The sequence below is a fragment of the Ovis canadensis genome, chromosome 3 (assembly GCF_042477335.2).
Source record: "Ovis canadensis isolate MfBH-ARS-UI-01 breed Bighorn chromosome 3, ARS-UI_OviCan_v2, whole genome shotgun sequence".
Taxonomy (NCBI): Eukaryota; Metazoa; Chordata; class Mammalia; order Artiodactyla; family Bovidae; genus Ovis; species Ovis canadensis.
In genome coordinates, this window is record NC_091247.1 from 221,461,672 (window position 1) to 221,478,426 (window position 16,755).

At 60.1% G+C, this 16,755-nt stretch overlaps 1 protein-coding gene across 1 annotated transcript; it reads right to left on the reverse strand.

Annotated features, from left to right (window-relative positions):
• Positions 1-2,941: 2,941 nt before the first annotated feature.
• Positions 2,942-13,516, reverse strand: SOX10 (SRY-box transcription factor 10). Its single transcript, XM_069581613.1, has 4 exons — positions 13,319-13,516; positions 12,299-12,810; positions 7,176-7,444; positions 2,942-4,720 (listed from the first exon to the last, which is right to left on the reverse strand). The coding sequence occupies exons 2-4, from the start codon at positions 12,730-12,732 to the stop codon at positions 4,017-4,019; spliced, it is 1,407 nt and encodes a 468-aa protein (XP_069437714.1). The 5' UTR covers positions 12,733-12,810; positions 13,319-13,516; the 3' UTR covers positions 2,942-4,016.
• Positions 13,517-16,755: the final 3,239 nt, after the last annotated feature.

Consider the following 16,755-nt stretch of genomic DNA (forward strand, 5'->3'; position numbering starts at 1 on the left):
TTCTTCCCTCCCTTGGGGTGCGGGGGCAGACAACAAGGAGAGGGTGTATACTGACACCAATAGGGATGGGAAGGAAACCCATCTCTCTGAATATTCCAGCCTTGACCTTCAGTGTGCTGCCAGCCCTCGCTTCTAGGAAGAGGAAGAGCCAGGCCTGCCTGACCTCTACAAGAGGTGAGGCCCCCGGGGTGGGTGCAGCCTGGACAGGGTGGAAGTGATGAGCATCCCCAGGAGTGGGAGGGGTGTTCGCTGCTCTGGAGAAGGGTTAATTCAGGGAGCAGTGGACTTCGCACCCCCTTCCACCCTCCTCCAAGGCTGTGGAATCCTTTAATCAAGTTGGGTGCTGAAATTTCAGCTCTGAAATGCCGCCTTTGTGCTGGCATCCAGGCGGCCGCCCCAGAGTGCGGGGGTCACTTTCTCGGCCCCGTTTCTCTAAATGGTCTCTTTGTTCCTGCTGGGCCGCTCAGTATCAGATGTGATTAAAGGGAGATGGGGCTGGGGTGGCAGAGGAGAGAGGGACTGGGGGAGGGAGGGGGTTAACCCTTAGGGGATAAGGTGCAGAGGAGATGGAGAAAGGGGTGTTTACCCTCCCACCTGCCCCCTCCATTCTGCTCCGCTCTCACGGAGTCAGGCCCTCGCTACTCAGCTGGCCTGGCCAGGGCTCCATCTCCTCGACCCTGTCCAGATCCACCTGCCCCTTCTCTGTTGACTGCGGAGCCACTACTTGACTGAGGCCCGAGCTCATCACGAATCTCAGGTCTAAAGCATGAGCGTAAGCCAGGTCTTCTGACTTCTGCGGGCCATTCCCTCCCCTGTATCCCCAGTGACTCTCCATTCTTGTTGAGGTCATGCAGGTGGTGATTTCATCTTGATGTAGCCCCTCCCACCTGCCCTGCCCGCTCCACAGGCACAATCCCAGTGAGCACGGGAGCACATAGGAGACACTGGCCAGGCTAGAAATGGACTAATGTCCTGCTTCTCAACAGAGGGAAAGGGAGGTTGTAAGAAGTAGGAGCGCATAACTGACCCCCTAACGAAATTCTAGAATACGCTATTGCATATTTGAAAACACTCGGATAATAAAAAAGATTCTGGAGCTAGCATAGGGTTTCTAAGAATATCACCAAGGGAACCGAATTTTCTATTTTCCAATGGTTACCGGCCTGGTAGGTTGGAGGAATGCCACAGATACAGGGAACCTTGATTTGAACAAGGCATTAGGCAGTCTGTGTGGCTGTGATAGAGAAGCAGGTACTTCAAGGTGACAATTAGATTCAGAATTGACTGGACAGCTTTACGAGTATAGATGATAGAATGGATGGAGAGGTTTTCAATGGTGGACACAGGGTCTGTCCCTCTCATTCCAATCTTTTTTCATTAGTAACCTGAATGAGGATATTCAAGTTTCAAACATGAAGCTCAGGAGAGCTATAAATTGGATTCAGAATGCCAAAGGATCTAATATAGGTGGGAAAATGGTCAAGTGCAAAAAGATGAAATCTGTTCAAAACCAGTAAAAAAGTCCTGCATTTATCTACAACACATCAGCCAAGCAGCAGAAAACCGCTTGTATACAGTTCAGGGTGGTCCAGCTTGGCCGCAGGTTTTATCTGCAAGAGGTAGGATTTGTAGTTACCACTACACTTCATGGGAGCCAGCAGTTTTGGCGAAGTGGCCTGAAGAGCTTGCATGGCAGCTTCCAGGTGGCAGTCTGGCCACCCTGGAGGACTGGGCTAGTTCTTGGTGCCCCCTTCCCAACCCGAGGTCCTGAGGGGCTGGAGCCCACAGATAGAAACAGATACTGGATCTAGGGATGCTGGTCTGGAGCCGAGACGGAAGCACAGCCTCAGATTACAAGTGGAAAAAAGGCAGGTGGAAGAGATGATGGTTAAGGAGTGCAAGGTTTGGAGTCAGCTGGTTTCAGATTGTGTACCAGTACTTCTTAGCACCCACCTCTCAAAGCGTCAAGACCCCGTCTGGGAAATGGGGATAATGATTGGAACACTCCCTCACAGGCCAGAAGGATGTAAAGCACTCAGCCAGGGAGCAGCCAGTACATGGGAGCTATTAATGTCACTATGAACTGGGTGGAAGGGGAAACTTCAGCCATCAGAGCTGTCCATCGATGGAGCGTGGAGAAGAAATTTCCCCTGTCTCTGAGGTGGAGGAGCCCCAGGTCCCAGAGTGCAGGTTGGAATTCTGCTGAGCAAAGAGCTTTTGGGGAGGAAACCCCAAGGATTAGATGGTTATTATGTCTGCCATCCTAGTTTATACTTAGACATGGGCAGCTGCTAGATCTTGGTGTGGACCTGTGTGTGTGTGTCTTGCTGGGGGAGGTGGCAAGTGGAAGGTACAGTGAGGGAGTGCCCACTCACTCTCCTAAAGGACCAGGCCTACTGACTGCAGACAGCAAGACAGACCTGATCTACCTTTCACATACTTGTTCCTTGAAGTCTTTGCAAGGCCCCTTCTCTGCTGGGTGAGAATGGGCTGCTTGGAAGGTACTCATGCGGAGTTCCAGCTGAGCCGGCAAGTGGCTCACCTGCAGTGTGGACATAGCTGGGCTGGGGGCAGAGCTCCGGTCTGAGGCCTCAGTTCTGAGCACCCACTGACCCCACTGTGATGCCGGCTGTTCTGAGCTACTGCACTGGGTAAGAGAGGGGACCTTTGGATTATCTGTCCTTTGCATTGTACCCTCTAGCTACTTCCAGAAAGCATTTAAGGAAGCAGAGGTGCAGGGATAAGAGACCAGGTCAGGCCCACCAAGCAGGTAACCGGAACCTTTAATTTTATTATGTGGAATGCTTAATGCAGAGTTAATAAGGGCTGGAGTACCTAGCAGAGGGGAGGGTGGGCAGAGGGAGCTACTGAGATAAATAAGAGGGGGGGCAGTAATGAGTTACATGTGGACTTGGGGGTGGAGGGATGCAGAATAGGAAAATGGGGGCAGAAGAGAGCTACATACTTTATTCAAATACCACTGGGAGGCAAAGGGCAAAAGGCCAGGGCAGCATGTACATGTCAGGAGTTTAGTGTCTTCAGCCTGCTGCCAGCAACCAGGGTGCTGGGCCCTGGGTCTCCCCCTGGAGCCGAGGGTTTGGGCCTGAGCAGCTCTAACTCTCTGGGAAGCCCAAGGAGTTGGGGCTGAGAGCGCACGGACCACAGAGCCTGGCGAGGTTGGAGAGCAGGGGGCTGGTGGGAGCCGGGAGAAAGGCTCTGTGAATTGTCTCCGAATCCTTTCCTGGGGCCCCGGCCTCCTCACGTCCTGGGTGTGCCTCAAAGTTGGGAGGTTGTCCTGGAGTGGGACCTGGGCCCTTTTGCTCCGTTAGACAAAGAACGAGGTTATTGGCATTGAAATGGATCTGAGGGCCTCTGTGCCAATTCCTTCCTGTGTTCAGGAGGGCAGGGGGCACTGAAGGGTTGAGACTTCCCTCTGAGCTCCTATCCCACCCCCACTCCCTTGAGGCGATTCAAAGCTGTCCTCAGCGCCCCGCACCCAGGGGCAGACGGAGCCCCAGTAGTCCCTGACGCAGGTTTCTGGTTGGCCCTGCTCTTAAGACACGTGGCCTGGGTGCACGGGTTAGGTCAGACCCCCTATTCCTCGCGGAAGAGGAAACACAGACACGGGTAGCTAGGCCTCCGATTCCCATCCGACCGACCCTGGGTGCTTCACCCTCCCAGAGGAGGGTAGGCGAGGCCTGCTCAGATCCTGGGATCGAGGGTCATTCCTGGGGGGGAAGGTACAGCCCCTCATTTTTCAGTTTAGGGGCAACAAGCTACCTCCTTCTCCTCTGCCCAGCCGAGTAGCCCAGGGCTGCGCCTGGGTCAGAGCCTGGGTAGGACGGGGTGGGGTCATCAAAGGCAGTGAGCCAGACAGAAGGCCTTCCCCTCAGCTGTCAGCCTCTGCAGCCTCCTCCTCTGCCGCCACCGGGCCTGAGATGGGCGAGGAACAGGGCGAGAGGGCTGGGGGAAGGGGCAGGGCAAGACGGGTGGTGACGGGGGTCGGGGGGCCCCCCCTATGGCCGGGACAGCGTCGTATATACCGGCTGCTCCCAGTGTGTGGGGCTGTGGGACTGGGGCCCTGAGGGGCTGGGGTCAGAGATGGCCGTGTAGAGGGGCCGCTGTGAGGGCCCCATGTAGGAGAAGGCCGAGTAGAGGCCAGAGGTCTGGCCCGAGTGGCCGTAATAGGGTCCTGAGGGCTGATGGTCAGAGTAGTCAAACTGGGGGCGGGAGATAGAGGGGAAGGCGGAGCCGTAGTGGGGCAGACTGAGGGAGGTGTAGGCGATCTGCGAGGTGGACGGCTGGTCAGCGTAGTGTGGGGGCCCCTGGGGCCCCGCGGTCTCCGTCTTCACCTGGGCTTTGGCGTCCACGCCAGGCGGCGAGACCGTGGGCAGAGCCACGCCTGGAGGCTTGGAGATCCAGGCAGAGTGTCCGCTGGCCACAGCCAGGGCGCTGCCCAGCCCATAGCCAGCTGCTGAGTAGCCGCCCACGTGGCCCGGGTGCCCGTTGGGCGGCAGGTACTGGTCCAACTCGGCCACGTCGAAGGTCTCCATGTTGGACATTACCTCATGGCTGATCTCGCCGATGTCCACGTTGCCGAAGTCGATGTGAGGCTTCCCGCCCTCCCCCAGGGAGCGCCCATCCCGCTTGGGGTCTGCCTTGCCCGACTGCAGCTCTGTCTTTGGGGTGGTCGGAGGGGTGGGCGGGCCATGGCTCTGGCCTAGAGGGCGAAGGGAGACACAGACAGAGAGAGAGAGGAAGCAGGAACTAAGGTCAGAGGCTGATGGTTCATTTTTCAGATGCGATGCCTCCGGGAGGCAGAGGACCCGTCACGGCACGGCCTTGTTCGTTTTAACGTGTTTGGGGTGGCCTGCGGTGGCGTTTGGATATGTAATGATCTTAGGTTGATGTCCAGTCATTTATGAAATTCCTCAGTCCTAGGAATGAGTCTTTTCTTCTACCAGGATAGGATTCCCCTCTCTCGCCCCCGCCCCCTCCCGGAGAGGCCTGCTTCATTTTGAGCAAGTTTCCATTATCCCCATTGGAAGGTTCTTCCTCACACCAGCTGAAGTCGGGTGCCCTCCCAGTGCTCCTCAGCTGTGCAGCCTGATGCGGTCTGGCCTGTAGGCCCCGGCTCGTCTGCTCTCTCTTAAGCACACTCGGCCTCTGCTGGTTGCCTGCCCTGCTCACCTCTCAAGCCCTTTTCACTTTGGCTGGCTCGTCTGCACACCTCCACCACCCCAGGCCCCGAATGGCGATGCATCACCTCCCACCCCAGCCCTCCACCCAAGGCCACCTCAAGTGCCCTTTATTCAAGGAAACCTTCCCTCCCACCCAGCGCCCCCGACCATGCTCTCAGCTCCCATCACGCACCACGCGGCCCCACTCTCCCTCCAGTTGCCTTCTCCCTGCCCGTCCAGGAAAGTACTGACGTGAGTGACCTGTGCTACGCCGTCCCTTCGTCTGTCCGTTTGCCCCTTCCCAGGTCCATTCAGCAAACACTTAGGGGGCACCGCCAAGCTCCAGGCACGGTTGCCAGGCATAGGGGAATACAAACAAGTCAAATGGTTCCTGTCTGCACAAGCTCCTGGTCTTGGGGTGGGGGATCCAGGGATCCACCCAGGGCTGGAGGGCAGCATCACAGGTGCTATGGTGAGGGATGGGTGAAGGGCTCAGGAGACCAGTGGAGGATGCCGCTTGCCCTGCCCTGGGGACGTGGGGAAGGGCTTGGGGAGGAGGAGTAGCTGGGCTGTTTATGGGGAAGAGAAAGCCAGGCCCACAGTAATAGAGTGAGTTGGCTCTGTACACGATCCAGGGTCTTGTGTGTGTGTACTCCTGAATCTCCGAGTGTGAGGGAGGGATGGCTGGATGGGGGATCCCGTTGGACAGAGACCATGTTCATGGTCTAGCAAGCCAGGCGCTCCTTGAGGGCAGGCCTGTGCCTCCTCCATCAGACCAGAGGCAGTGCTGAGTCCTGTGCTGGCCAAAGCATCTGGACTCTGAATTTGAATTCTCGCTCTGTCACTTACTGTGTGACCCTGGGCAGACCCCCTATCTTCTCTTATCAGCTTCCTTATCAGTAAAGCAGAGATGATACCAAGCAGTTGAGAACATGTCTTCCTTCTGGAGGCTTTCCTTGACCAGAGACTGGTGGGCAGCTGGATATTTTTGGAGACTGACTGGGTGGACAGGGGGGTGACTCCTGCCCAGAGGTCATGCTCCCTCTGGATCTCGCATGGGCTTCACGTGCCCTTGATTCTTCCTGTACTTAATTCACGTGCTTTCATCATTGCTCATCCCTCTATAGAATGTGGGCTCCTGAGGGACCAGGGACCATGGGAGGCGACAGGAGGCTCCAGGGACCGTGGCGTCTCTGGACGCCTGGTGTCTGCTTCCAGGTCTGGCACAAAGGACTCGGAGTGTGTCTTCTGAAGGCAGAGCTCTGCTCACCGACACTGGCCAGGAGCCTGGCCCCAGGCACGGTGTCCTATAAGCTACAAGCACAAGGGACGTAGCTATGGTGCCAGCAGAGGCCCTGGAGCCCTCAGCTATACAGCAAGTTACCCTCAGTTTTCTGTACGGTCTACTCTGTAGCATGGGAGTGATTTGCCACACAGCTGAGGTCTGCATGCAGGCAGCGGCTGCCTCGTCACAGTGTAGACGATTGAACGAGCTCACACACGAAGCAAGCAGCACAGTGCCCGGCACAAGCGCTCAGTTAACATTAGCTGCGCTCATCGCCAATGAGAATGAAACAGGATGCCTTGCGTCTGGCTCCTCCATGCCACGTGCTCAATGTCACATGCTGTGTCTTCCCCGTCAGACTGGGAGGTGGAGGAGAGGCCACGCGCTGTCCTCTGTCTGCCCTCCTGTTTCTCAGAATCGTCCTGTCCCACCTTTCTCTGGTGTAACTGGCCCACTGGCCTCCTTCACGGGTCTCTTCACCCCAAACCAATGCCCCTCCTAGCAGTCCTGGCCGCAGCCCTCTTGCCCAGCTGCCTCCCCTGACCCCTGAACCCCCTCTGAACTGCCACTGGGCCCCTGCAGCCCAGCTGGGCCACAACTCAGCCCAGCCAGCCCTTCCCAGAGCCTCGGGTCTCAAGTCCTCCTCCAGCCTTTGCCTCTCCCCGCTGCCCACAGCCTCCTCCCACCCGAGCTCCCAGCCCCAGGCTCACCCGAGGGGTGCTCAGGGTTTCCATCTGACATCGGGGAGCCCTCGCCCGGGTGCCGGTGGTCCAGGTGGGCGCTCTTGTAGTGGGCCTGAATGGCGGCCGCGCCACCCTGCTCAGCCTCCCCGCCTGGGCACTCCGACTCTCCCTGGGCTGCCTTCCCGTTCTTCCGTCTCCGTGGCTGGTACTTGTAATCTGGGTGGTCCTTCTTGTGCTGCATCCGCAGCCGCTCGGCCTCCTCAATGAAGGGGCGCTTGTCGCTCTCATTCAGCAGCCTGGGGTGGGGTGGTTGGGGTGGGGGAGACAGCAGAAGGGCCACCGTGAGCGCCTGCCCTGGAAGAAATGAGGCCTGGGGGCTGGGGGAGCCTGGCGGGCAGGGTCCCGGGTGGGAGTCGTGCTGCCTGGCCTAGGGACTGGAGGATGTGAGCCCGAGGCACCACAGCCTCCGAGGGCAGCCATCTCTGCCCCCAAACCTCTCAGGGGCTGGAGTGTGAGAGAACCAGCCTGCCGCTCCAGGCAGCCCCTGAGAATGGGGTTAGAATAGAGCTTACAATAGAGCTTCCTTCAGTTTGAAAAGTGAAAGTGAAGTCGCTCAGTTGTGTCCGACTCTTTGAGACCCCATGGGCTGTAGCCTACCAGGTTCCTCCGTCCACGGGATTTTCCAAGCAAGAATACTGGAGTGGGTTGCCACTTCCTTCTCCAGGAGATCTTCTCGACCCAGGGATTGAACCTGGGTCTCCCACATTGCAGGCAGACGCTTTACCATCTGAGCCACCAAAAACTCCTTCTTCAAAGCTGTCTGCAAGTGGAGCTGCCTGCCTCGTTAGGGGGTGAGCTCCCTGGAACTGGAGATGTGCAAACAGGAGCGGCACGGTGAGGGGGAAGAGCCCAGTGTCTGCTACTTCCTAGTTGTGTGACCGTGGGCAAGTCACTTCTCTGAGCTTTAGTTTTTTCACCTATAGAACAAGGGTAACACCTACTTCCAGGCGTGGGAGTGGCCAAGATAATGGCTGTGAAGCCCTGTGCATGGGACCTGGGACCTAGGGACTGGGGGATGGGGGGGGGGGCAGCACCTCAAGAAACAGGTGCAATTCTAATGCTGCCTGCGAGGTGGTGGGCAAGAGGACCTGCAGTGGAACCCCTCAGCTCTGGAGTCATTTTTGTGAATTCCAGCATGGTGGGGCCGAGGGGGGCAGGATGCGTGTGCCCCTCACTACGCACGGACCCCGACCTCAAGGGGCGATCGTATCTCCTTGTTGAGGGAGTGAAAGAATGTAAAGGAATCTCCTGTCTTCCAAGACCCTGGATGGGGGCATTCAGACTCTCTTCCCAGTCTGAGCCCAGCCAGTGGAACGCAGCCCCTGCAGACCGTAGGCCCACCCACCTGACTCCAGCCAGGGCTGGGGCCACAGGCAAGTTCAGGGCTGGGCTGCTGCTGGTGAGGAAGACAGGAAGGATGCCTCAAAGAGGGGCTCAGGGGGAAGAAACAGATTCCCAGATCCCCAGACATAAGGGACTCTCCAGAAGCAGCTCTGTCCTTTAGCCTAAAGGGCCTCTCTCTCCAGCTGCCCCCTATACCCCCCTCCCCCGTGGGTGCCCTCTTCACCCAGTCAGGAGAAGGCAGGGCCCTCCCTGCCCAGGATGGGAGGGGGTGGTCATACCAGGCACCTCCTAGCGGGCAGCAGCATTCCTCTCCAGCTTAGCCTGCTCGGCTGCCCTCCCCCCGGGCCGTGGCCCAGCCCAGCCCAGCCCAGCTCTCTCCAAGGGCCCCTCTAGCTGAGTGATGGGATGGGGACCCCAGACCATCAGGGGCTGGGAGTGGGATGCAGCCCTTCTCACCCTAGCTGCGCCCTCTCCCCCGCCCCCAGCCAGCCCAGGGTAGGTGGGGCAGGCCCAAAGGTGGGTGTCTGGTGAGGAGGGGAGGTGGCACGTGGGGGTGCCTCAACCAGCCATAGCCCCGGCACAGAGGCTCCTAGAATGGCGGGGGACCCTGCACTCCCTCTCCCACCCCAAACCTCCCCTGTGCCCTCTGCCCACTGGCAACTGGATGTGAATCCGCAAGAAAATGGCAGGGGGCACGGAGTGCAAGCGGGGGCACAGGCTAGAAGAAAGGGAAGACTCCAACTGCACCCATCGGTGCCTCCCAGCGCTAGTTCCCACCAGCACCTTAACTTGGAGAGAAACCTACCTGGGGGTGGGGGTGGGGTCTGCCAGCCCCAACCCCAGTCCTAACTTGAGCCCAACGCCAACCTTACCCCCAAACCCAACCCCAGCCTCACCCAGACCTTCAGCTTCAGCTCTGTTAAGGCTCTTTCCTGACCCCAAACCCGTCCTCCCCCACCACAGAAACCCAATCCCAAATTTCATCTTGACTCCTGCGCTAGCCCTCGGTCACCACAGCTCTAACTACAAACCTTGTTTGCTTTTCACCTCTGGGTCTCCAAGGTCTGAAACGGAGAGGGAAGGGGTGGGCTGACTCCCCACCAGAACTGAAATCCCCAACTGGTGGGGGCGGGGGGCTTCCACGCTAGGGCACACTGGCTCCGCTACCCCTGCTCCCGTGGGGGCTCACCTAAGGGCCCTGGGAGGTTCCAGCCTGTGACCCCACCTTTCCTGTCTCTTGGCTATAATTATCCTCCCCAGGAGGGTCAATCAATACACTGACCCCCCAGCACGATGAGCTCAACATCTAACAGGCCTTTCCTGGGCGGGCACTGAAGGTTGGCAGTTGGCATACTCCCCTAGCCACTTGCAAGCCAGGGCCTGGACGCTGGTGTGTCTGACCCCCTTCCAGCGTCCCACACAATCTGCATGTCTTTCTCTTTTCAGGTATAGGGCCTCTGATTGCCAGTTCTGCCCAGCTAGCCATCCCCCTTCTTGATAGCCTGAGATTCATGACACGGTGGAGGGGCGGGGCGTGCAGATTTCAGGAGAAGCCCCTAGAGAGGCGGGCTAGCTTAACCCAGTCCAGAGGTCTGCGGGGTCCCCACCCAGGATCCGAGTAGCCCACTCCCTGTTGGCATAGCCTTTGACCCTTGTCACTGTCTGGTCACCCTCCCACTGCTGGGGTGGTCCTGAGTAAGCAGTGCCTGCTTTCCTAGCTGCCCGCCCTGCCACTCAGGTTGGCCCCTGTGAGTCACCTTGGGCCCCTGTGCACACAGCCTGAGGTGAGGGGCAGTCAGGAACAAGTCCCTTTGAGGGAGGCCAACGTGGGGTTCTGGGCTGGGGGAGCAGGGACAGACAGGGACAATGGAGGGTCCAACCTTAAATCCTTGGCAACAGCGTGGGGGAGAGGTGGGAGGGGGGCGGTCCATCCTTGCTTTGATGCTCTTACTGGGCTTACACTGTGGTCTGCTCATGGTCCCCAAGGCCCGTTCTGTCTGCCTGTCTGCCTCCCTCCTGGTTGTCTGTCTTGCACTTGCTCGTCTCTGTCCCATGGCACCAAGGGTCCTGGCTTGGGCTGAACCCTGCCACGATGTGGATGGACTTTGGGCAGAGGAGCTGGCTTTGACCTCTGATCCTGGGCAAGGCTAGACCCTCTGAGTCCACGCAGCAGTTTGACCACTGAGCCCAGGGCCTGCTGGGGTGAGCCGAGTGTTGAGGGGGGAGGGGAAGAAGCACCAGGCCTTTGGCAAACACATGGCCAGGGCCAGGCCCAGGGGGCTGGATGCGAATTCCTCTTGGTCTCTTGGGGGCTTTCCTGCTCCTTCCACCACCTTAAGTCTTTGGTCTTCTAGGCCAAGCTCCACTGTGTTGGGGCTGGCAAGGGGAGGGGTGGCAGGCTCCCCTGACACTTTCTGCAGCTTGGATGCTCCCCATTCCTGCTCTCCTCTGCCCTCACCCCACACCCTCCTGATCGTGTCTTAGAGGGCAGGGGTGACCCACTTCTGTCACCAAGGATAGTGTGTGGGAAGACCACTGGCTGAAGCGTCAGGAGACCTGGTTCTGGCCCTGGCTCTACCACCAGCTGTTACATGGCCTGGGCGGGCCCTCTGCCTTCCTGGGCCTATCTCATGGACAATCTAGCGGGGAATCAGGTAACCTCTGCAGACTCTCACCTTCTGGAGCCCCTGTTCTCTTTCTGAGCCACCCAGGACTTCTTGGGGGGCGGGGGTGGCGTTGCCCTGGTCAACAACGTATTCAAAAGGGAGCAGCCTAAACCCCAGACCAGAGGTGAGGCCGACTTCCTTCTCAGGGGCATGTTTTTCCCCCAAAGTCTGAGCTGCTTCCAGAGAACCTGGGACTCTGAGGGACTCTGGGTAGGAAAGGGGCCAGCCTTTCCTCCTGGCCAGGGCTGTCAGCTCCAGGGCTGGAGGGGTAGGAGGTTACTCAATCCTGGGTGGGGCCCTGGAAAGGAAGATGGCGCCTGGACTGGGAGAGGGAGGGAGGGGAAGAGACCAGCCTGGCAGCTCTGGGACCTGGTGGGAGGGGGAGTCTCCTCTCCATGGGTCCCCTTTCCTGGGGAGATCAAGAAGCCCTGGGTCTGAAAGAGCTCAGAAGGGTGCAGAGGAGGCGGCTGGGGTAGGACAAGGGCCTGCAGCGGTCGGCTTGGCCTCCATACCTCACCCTTTCAAAGACCCGGACCTGAATTCCTTGTCTGCCCCCATCTCAGCCTTGCAGTTCTCCACTGCCTGCCTCAGTTTCCCTGCCTCTCCAGCTAGGCTTTCAGTTCTTTCCCAGACGTTTCCCTCGCATTCCGCTTGACCCCGGGGCAGTGGCACCCTTGAGTGGCACCTGCGGAAATGGGGTTAGTGGACGACTATGGTGTGGATGCCTCCACCAGCCTTCCCTCCCTTCCACCTTCACTCTCGCCCACGCGGCCCAGAAGCCCAGGCCCCAGCTCCCGCCACCGGCAGAATTCCAACCGCGAGGGGGCGCCTTCCAGCCCAGTGCCCCAGCTGGGGAGCGGGGCCTAGGCCGCCGGAGACCAGCGCGAGCGCAACCCCAAGGGGGTACTGGGGGAAGGGCTGGCCCGATGCCCTCAGCTGGCCATCCAGTTCCATCAAGGAGACGGCTGCCCCAAGAGAAGGGCCCAGGCCGTGAGCGCCTCTCCCCATTCCACCCGCGGGTAGAGGGCCCGGGTAGAGGGCCCGGCGGGAGCTCCCCGGAGACGGGTCGGGGGCGCTCACCTCCAGAGCTTGCCCAGCGTCTTGCTGAGCTCGGCGTTGTGCAGGTGCGGGTACTGGTCGGCCAGCTTCCTGCGCGCCGCCTGCGCCCACACCATGAAGGCGTTCATGGGTCGCTTGACGTGGGGCTTGCTCTTGCTGGCGCCGTTGACGCGCACCGGCATGGGCACCAGAGTCCAGTCGTAGCCGCTGAGCACCTGGCTGACGGCCTCGCGGATGCACACGGGGAATTTGTCATCGTCCGCCTCGCCGTCCTGCTGTTCCTTCTTGACCTTGCCCAGCTCTCCGGGCCCCGGGCTAGCTCGCAGGCCCGAGCCGCCGCCGCCGCCGCCGCCGTCGGGCCCCAGCGAGGGCGCGCTCCCCGGGGACAGGCAGCGCGGCTCCTCGGAGCCCACGGGGCTCAGCTCCACCTCGGACAGGTCCTGCTCCTCTGCCATGTCGCCCCCGGCCGCCGCCGCCTCGGCCGCCTCCCCGGGGCCCGCCGCCGGGGTCCTGGCGAAGAGTCCAACGTTCACCTGGACGATGGGAAGGAGGGCGTGATGGGCGGCGTGCGCGCAGCCCCGACGGCGGCCTGGCACGCGACTCAGGCACAGTCCCAAGGTGGGGCCGGCAGGCTGCCCCTAAACCCACCGCAGCCCCTTGGGCCCCCGCACATGCCAGACCGGGGCTCGGCCTCTTAGCTCCCGCCTCCATGTCTTACCCCCACCTGGTCCCAACCGCCTCTTGCTGTGGGTGGGTTCGGGTTTTTTTTTTTTTTTTAAAAAAAAACCTCCTCTTGGGTGGAGGTTTGTTGATGGAAAGGAAGAAAAACGGACTCTTTCTTCTGCTCTAATCCTGGCTCCTGGAATTTCCCACCTTTTCGCTCACCTTTCCTTCTTCCCTTCCGCCTGCCCCCCGACGAGGGGACTAGAAGAGGAACTGGGCTGGGGGCACGCGGTGTCAGCTTCTCTCCGCCCCACGCCCCACCGCAGGGTCCCAGGCCTGGGCCCCGGGAAGGGAGGAGCGGGCTGCGCACTCACTCACCTCCTCGGACCTCTCCTCCAGTCTAGGGCTCGTCCTGAGGAAGTGGAAAACCGTGTCCCAAGGTGTGCGGTCCAGCTCGGGGGCTGGGGGTGGGGGACGCTGGTGGGCTGGTTGGGAGGGGCTGGGGGCCCCCGAGCCACAGGCCACGGGCCTTGTCAGGACGGAGCCCGAATCCTCACCACCAACCACCCTGGCCGGACAGCCTGAGACTGACTGAGCGCTGAGCTGCTGCCGAGGGCTGGGGAAGGAAGGAGGGGGGAGAGGGGAAGGGGGAGGGGAGGGAGGGGAGGGCAGAAGGTGGAGCCTCCAGCGCTTTCCTTCATCCCCAACACTCTGGGCTCCTCCACCAGCCGCCCCCACCCCAGCTCCCTGCACTGCTGGCTGCCCCCAGGCCCATCCTGGGAAGGTGTAGGAGTGGGGGTGGTCAGGCCAGGAAAGCCAGTGGAGGCAGGTGGGCAGGGTCACAACGTCACCCTTGGGGGAAAATTGGGCCCACCTGGGACCCCCAACCTCTGTCTCAGGTGTCGGAATGGGCAGCTGGCAGAGGAGAAGGCAGGGGACGGCTCTGTCACATGGGGGGTGGCACTGGCCAGTGTTGCTTCACTTAAGACCTCTTATTGCGTGCCAGCCTGTCTCACCCCGCCTCCTACCCCCCACCCAGCTGTCCTGTTTCTCAGACAGCAAGAGAGGAAGATTACACGTCCATACCTGGTGAAGCGGGGTGCAGCTGGATACCCGCTGCCCGCTGCAGATGCCCCGGCTTCACCCCCAGTCTCCTCTCACCGGACACCCAGCACCACAAGGCCTGGGCTGGCTCAAGAGAGACAGACTAAAGTGTGCGGGAGGCTGGGCCAGCGCTGGGCTGGGGTCCTCTTCAAGCAGATCTGAAAAGCTTCTGGGGCCCCATTTCCTGGGACCCAACTCCCTCCACCCTGGTAGGGGGAGTCCCAGTCCTGGTTGTCAAGACACCCCCCACTCCCCCACCCGGAGAAAGGGTGAGGAGTCTTCCTCCTCTCTGCCCACTTCTCCACTCAACCCCACTCCCCGCAGCGGGGTGACTCCTTCATTTTTTTGTCCTGCCCATCATCTAAGGCTTTCACAGGCCTCTAAGACCACAGCCCCTCTCTCGTCTCTAAAGGTGGGTGCTGAGGCAGAGGTGTGGGTATGTGAGGAGGACAGATGGAGCCGGGGCCGCGATGATGACCATGGACGGTTCTGAGCTCCTCAGCGGCTGGGCGAGGCCCCGGGCCCAGCCCAAGGGAGTCGCGTCTGGAGCGGGGCTGGAAAGGGGGTCCAGGAAAGGCCTTCTGCTTGGGAAAGGCCAAGGGGGTTGGAGGGGGTGGGTAATGGGACACAATGAGGTAGTCACACGAGGCGAAGGCATGTTGGGGGTGGGGGGAGCGGACACTGGAACACACACACACACACGCTCGCACACACAACCAGCCAGACAATCGGGCCAGTGTGTCTGGGGCCTCGGAGCCCAGTGAATTAGGAGTTTGATAAGGGTTTTCTCTTTCTCTCGCTCGCCGGCCTTGGACAATCTCCCCCCAGTTTTCCTCGACGCCACCCCCGGCGCTGCCAACCCTCCTCCCCCCGCCTCCCTTCTCTTCCCTGTGCCCAGACTCTTGTTCGGGGCCTTGAAACAGTGAGCTGTCTTTGTTCGAAATACAGGTGAACGGCAATCATGTGATTAACACACACACACATAAAAAGCTTTTTAACAGCGCCCGCCCGGCCTCAGAGCCGCCCAGAGAGGAGCCGCCCTGGACGGACAGAGGGACGGAGGGACGAGCATCCCGTTGGTCGTGTCCGGCTGCCCGTGGCAGTCTCCGACACCCGCTGTGGCCCGTCCGCCGCCCGCTTGCCTGGCATCCCTCGATCCCGGTGGGTCCCTGCTCATCCTTCCAGCCCTTGGTTCCTCCTCTTGAGGAGGTGTGGTGTCTGTGGCATCCCTGACTCGGCCTGAGACTCCCCCTGGGGCGGGGAGGGGTAGTTACAGAGGGTAAGAAGCCAGGTGTGGGGTCCCATGACTCCCCTTTTGACTGCCTGCCTCCTCCCTTACCGCTCCCCCCTCCTTGGCCCAGCTGTGCCAGGATGGGGGTGGGGGTGGCGGTGGGCGCTCTGGGTCTGCAGAGAAGCCAGGCTGGACAGAAGAGTCTTCTCTCTTCCCCTCCCTCTGTCTCTGTCTCTCCCTCTCTTCCTGTTTCCAAGTGCTGTGCTGGGCTCTCTGCTGAGAGGTGCTGGGTGAGGAAGGTGGGCCTGCAGGGGTGTGGGGCAGGGGGCGAGTGCTGTCAGATGCCCAGGGCTGTGGATGGGCGTGCACACTGTACTGGGAACACACTGCCCGCCATGCTGGCAAGTCTTGATCCCCTCCATCTATTCCAGGTCCCTGGGGCCCAGCTTTCTCCAGCAGGGGAAGGTTCATCCCTGGAGAGCAGGGGGTTTGGAGATGGGGAGGGTTCCTGGAGGAGGACGACGAGGACCCGGGGCCAATGTCCTTGGCAGAACCAGCCTGGTGGCCAGCGCCCCCTTCTGCTCCTTTCTCCGCTGGAGATGGGAGGGGTCCTTGCCCTCTCATTCCCGACCCTCCCCCAGGAATGCTGGTGACCCCTTACCACCCCCCAATCCCACGTATACCCATCCTGGGAGAGGTGTGGTGCTGGGGAACTCTGAAGCCTGTTCTCTTTCCCCAGAAGGGAGGGTATAATGGTAAGGTTCAGGCTGGCTACCCTGGGTGGAGGCCTTTCAGGACCGGCAGGGTTTTTCTGGGATCCAACCTGGGTTCTGTGGAGCTGGTCCCAGATTTACTCCTGAGATAGGCCCCTGAGAGGAAGAGAGCAAATGAAATTCTGTCCATCAGATGTAAAGCCCACTGATGACTCTGCCTGGTGGAGCTGCTTTGGGTCTGCCGTGACCCTTAACCCTTTAGCTCCTGAGTCCTCTTCTGGGGGGCACTGGTCCAGCTTTGTGGAAGGTCCCCGTCCCTCATCTGTCCCCTGGGGCATTGGTTACCTCCCCCCACCTGCCTCCCAGATCCCCAGGTAAGCTGTGATGGGGAAATCTGCTGTTCAGCTGAGCCAGGGCCAAGCAGCAAGGCCCTTCAGCACCTCCAGGCACGAGGAAGAGACCCGCATGGTTCAGCTTGTCCTCTCACTCCTTCCTCAGGCCTGTGCCCAGCTCTCACTTTCTGACCAGCTCCCAGCAATTACCTCGAGCATCGAGCATCGAGCATCGCTTCTAAATCTTGCTGCACTTTAGGGTCACTGTGGCGTCTTAAAGAAACACTGAAGCCTGGGTCCCCTACAGACTGGCTAATTCTGAATTTCTGGGCATGGGGTTCAGAAGTGTTTGCTTCTTGCAGCACCCTGGGAGGCCTTGCTCTCCCTGACTGGGGTTTTTGGAACCCCGAGGCTGTGGTGACCCCCTGCAGAACC